General features: G+C 35.5%; 1 protein-coding gene across 1 annotated transcript; it reads right to left on the bottom strand.

The window, feature by feature from the left end:
• Positions 1-394: 394 nt before the first annotated feature.
• Positions 395-2068, bottom strand: LOC130082020 (taste receptor type 1 member 1-like). The gene is made up of 4 exons (XM_056246770.1): positions 1771-2068; positions 936-1688; positions 622-834; positions 395-536 (listed from the first exon to the last, which is right to left on the bottom strand). Exons 1-4 carry the CDS (start codon positions 2038-2040, stop codon positions 396-398), a joined length of 1377 nt encoding a protein of 458 aa, XP_056102745.1. The 5' UTR covers positions 2041-2068; the 3' UTR covers position 395.
• Positions 2069-4770: the final 2702 nt, after the last annotated feature.

Raw genomic sequence — 4770 nt, 5'->3', positions numbered from 1 at the left:
TGTGAATTTACTTCATGTTTGCTATTAGGAGTGTTTACATAATAGACAGTCTCTATACGGTTTTATTAATAGTAGATTTGTAGACACAGTAATTATTTTAAATTTGTAAGGTAAAAAATATGAACAGTTACATTTAGACCATGTGGTTAAAATTTTATAATGGAGCTGTTATTTAATTATTTCATTAATTAAATTTACTTTTAAAAGATTATTTATTGTAATCTACAGACTAATTTAAGATCAAATTTTTTTTAACTATTTTTTTACTACAGTACTTGCCTCAAACAAGATTTTTTTTTTTTTGTGCTATAACAACTAAATGTGCAAATGTTTCATTTTATTTCCCTATTAAAATAAAGTGGACTGAAGAAGCTGAAATTCCAAGGTTTTTTCATTCATCTCTTAAAGTACTCACGGGAATAATTCACATAGCTGTTACGTGGACATTTTTTACACAGAAAACAGCAACTATGATATCCATCAGGTTCCCTCGAAAATCCTTCTTTGCACTCAACAGAACAGTTTGAGAAAGGAACCTTTATGGAATAAGAAAATTTGTTATTAAAATTAAGCTAAGTCAGGTAAATGTTTAGATAAGCACTCACCAATAAGATATCTTACCGAACCATTGTTATGCCAGGACAAGAGAGAGTTGTTGATAGTAAAGGTAATTTCTGGATATGTATCATATATGCCAACCATATCAAATAGTGGAGGATTTGTTTCAGTATTCCAGCGTATGACTGCAAAACTGACAGTTGGATCACCATTTTCATCATATTTCACCTGACGGCCGTTAAGTGGGAAGTCCAACTTCTTGATTTGTTCTAGAAGCTGTTGTAAAGTGTGGTAAAAATGTTGATGAATGCTGCTATAAGAATGACTATTACTTTTCCTTAAACATTTCATTATCATCTTTTGATGCATTTACTCACCACGTATGGCTTAACTGTTGTGTTTTTGCTGCATTCATTCATGTCACACTGCAGAACCTTATGTAATGCATGAGCTATGGAATATATGGCAGCATAGATGGCATATGAGAATGTGGGATTTTCATTTATAATCTCCTCTGCGGTCAACGTTGTGGAGCAATTACAATCTTGATTACATGTCTTACTATTACTCTTGACTTCACTATCAGCACTATCATTATGGCCAACATCAGTTGTTCCCCTATCTTTATAGATGAATTCATTAAATCCGGGCAAAGACAACAATCTTTCTGTAATGCCAATAACTGTTCCAATTTTCCCAATTCCTGGCTCTCTTGGAAGCTGTTGATTCATAGCCCATGCTTCACTTGCAATCCATACTTTGTCTTGGATGTTGTTTGCTATGGCTGCTTTGATAATGTTGCTTGCATATTGTGTCACAGCGAAAACAACAATGACATTGATGTTAAGCATATCAATCTTTTTAAGTGTTAGACTGTAGTTTGCCCTTTGACTTAGAGCCTCTTGATAGGCCAAACAAATTCCAGTATTGCGTATATACTTGTTAAAAAGACTTAGGCCGTCTTCACTGTAATCGTCTTGGCCACCAAGAAAGGCAACCCAGTTCCAACCAAACCATTGTATGATGCGAATAATCATTTCAATCAGGTCTTTGTTGCTGGGCACTGTTCTTAGAAAAGAGGGGTACTGCAGTTTATTACTTAATGCATAGCTGGAAGCTCCATAATTCACCTTTAAAAGAAGAGGACAACAGTATTATGTGTTGTAGTATTTCTTTATAAAAATTAAAAGGGGACTGAAAAACATAATTTACCAATGGTATAAGGTCCATTGTGATCAGTGGTGCAATAGTAATAGTTGTTGTGCTTCCATATGGCCCCGTTAAAGCAATCACTTTAGGCTGATAGTTATTGAGTTTTTCTTTGGGTTTTATCGATCCATTTTTTGAGATAAAACTTAAGACTGAAGGGAAATTATTTGTGTCAGAACAATGGTCAAAAATTTCATAGCCCAGAGAAACATTGGGCAAAAGAGTGGTGGAGTTATTAATTTCCTCAACAGCAAACCTCATCACTTGGAACATCTGATAGCCAGATTCTGAGAAAGTATATCTAGAACACAATAGTGAGAAAGTGAATTGCACTTAATTTAATCGTTGTATTAACAAAAAAATTACTTTAAATATTAAATATTGAGGAAATACTGCTGCTGTAAAAAAATTGCTCTCTTACCTGGAACATTCAATAGCTTCTGGAGATAACAGAGGTGTTGCATATTGAACTTCATGTAAAGGAAAAAGGCCACCCAACAAGTAATCTCCTTTCAAGCTGAACTCAGATTCTAAGCAAGAAACTTTAAAAGAGAAATAATTAATAAAGGCAAAAAGGAAAGAGTAAATGCTACTCAGAAGCATGGTTTACGTTGGACCGTTGGTTGTAAAACTGGAATCTGTAGTGGCAATCCATAGAAGTCAGGTTTATATACAACAATTGAATTTGCTTACAACACAATTCAATTTGCTTAAACCACTATACTCACTGATACAAAGTTCAATTTCCATATCTAAACTCAAAAAAGTTTACATCAATCAGTTATTAAGTAGAGCATTACACCACATCAAAAAAACAAAACAAAAAAAAAACAGCGTTTTAACATTACTAACTACCACCATCATTACCTCATTCTTATCAATAGCCTATATCAATATAATCTCAAATGTTAGCTTTAGAGAAAATCAGAGGAGCCAATCTATAGAATAAGTTTCCTAAACCATAACACACACTAATGGATTTCTAATGTCTCTGAAATTCGAGCATTGTTTACAGATTTTATGAGATTTTGTGATATGCTAAGGTCAAGCATGGAGTTGGGTATAAGTGTGGCACTCAATTTATTTAAGAGAATGCTTTGCTGAAGGTGAAGTTGGTTGACGTTTAAAACGGAGGTGTAACAAGTTGCTTGAAACAGGGATCAACACTAGTAAGGTGTTTTGACAAGCGCTTGAACCCCAGCTTCTCAGACAAGGTACCCCTGAGCAACTGGCGAAGGCAGACAGCTAGTGGACTCATATGAAACACAAGGAGTTATAAAGGCATAATAAAATATTTTAAAATAAAATAAAAAAAATAAAAAAAAATAAAGGTCTTTACTTAGACTAAGGCAAAAAGCACAAAAACGGCAGGAGTGTGTCTTTTAGGTCAGGGAGGGTTTAAAGGTCCCGTTCTTCGCGATTCCATTTTTCAAACTTTAGTTAATGTGTAATGTTGCTGTTAGAGCATAAATAATACCTGTAAAATTATAAAGCTCAAAGTTCAATGCCTAGCGAGATATTTTATTTAACAGAAGTCCCCTTTCAAAAGCATACAGCGAACGGCCGGTTTGGACTACATCCCTCTACTTCCTTTTTTAATGACGTAACTAGAACAGTTTTTTGACTCATCTCCGCCCACAGGAATACACAAAAAAGGGGGCGTGGTCTTGTTGCGCTCCCAGGAGAAGAAGCACTTCAGCTGTGCATGCATCTCCAATTTATGGTAAGAGGCGTGACCTTTCCGGGCAACGTGCGATAAGCTGCTGTCGAATCACAACACAGGAACCGCTGGCACAATCAGAACTCGTTACGTATTTCTTAAGGAGGGACTTTATAGAACAAGGAAGTCATCAGGCCGTTTTTTGGACAGTGAAAACAGTGGTATACAGATAAGTAAATTGTGTGAGAAATACTGTGTTTTTTTACACGTGAAACATGAACACATGTTATATTGCACACTGTAAACACAATCAAAGCTTCAAAAAAACACGAAGAACGGGACCTTTAATCATTTTTATTGCAATAGTAAATATATAGACAGTCAGAATTATTGGCACCCTTGATAAATCAGCAAAGAAGCCTGTAAACAAATCTGCATTGTTTATCCTTTTGATCTTTCATTTAAAAAAATCACAAAAATCTAAGTAAAACAATTGAAAGTGAGGGAAAATAGCATTATGTTTTATTACTGTATATTAACATTCATATTTAAAAATTTTAGCACACCAGGGTGACTAGGAACATGAAATTTTCCAGCCAAGTCAAGTCATCTTTATTTATTTAGCGCTTTTTACAATACAGATTGTTTCAAAGCAGCTTTACAGAGATAACGGGAAAATAATGTTGTAATAATATTGTTAAATATAAAATTAAATGTCCCCAACTAAGCAAGCCAAAAGCCAATGGCGACAAAGGCGAAGAAAGGCGAAGAAAGGCGAAGGCGAAGAAAGGCGAAGAAAGATGAAAAGGCGATAGGGGCAAGGAACCAAAACTCCATCAGGTGACAGAATGGAGAAAAAACCTTGGGAGAAACCAGGCTCAGATGGGGGCCAGTTCTCCTCTGGCCAATGAACGAACATTGTATGATTATGATTCAGGCAGCATTATAGGTCAGAATTCAGATTGGATCGGAACATTCACAATATTTATCCAGTTCCAACTGGTTCCATCAGTTTATCCAGTTCAATCATTCACAGGGCTGATGAGGCTGGCACTTCAGGGATGCGTTGTGGTCGTATCTAGGTGCAAGTCCACCATCTGATCTGGATATGGTCCAGGTCCGGCTGATTACAGTTAACCTCTGAATAAACAGAAAGACAAACATTTGCGTAGATGCCATTCTTTTTATGATGTAGCGAGTACATCAGGTGTTATAGGAAGTGTTCCCAGTTTCGGCTGACCTAATTAATGCAGCCTAATAATCATTTAACTGATTTGAATAATAGGAATGTATAGTGTTCTATGTGTATGCAGGTTGAAGAGATGTGTTTTTAATCTTAAACT

The sequence above is a fragment of the Rhinichthys klamathensis genome, unplaced genomic scaffold, assembly GCF_029890125.1.
Source record: "Rhinichthys klamathensis goyatoka isolate OS25496 unplaced genomic scaffold, OSU_Roscu_1.1 h1tg000040l_1, whole genome shotgun sequence".
In the NCBI taxonomy this organism is placed as follows: Eukaryota; Metazoa; Chordata; class Actinopteri; order Cypriniformes; family Leuciscidae; genus Rhinichthys; species Rhinichthys klamathensis.
The sequence above is the reverse complement of the archived record's forward strand: the minus strand, read 5'-3'. Positions and strand labels throughout refer to the sequence as shown.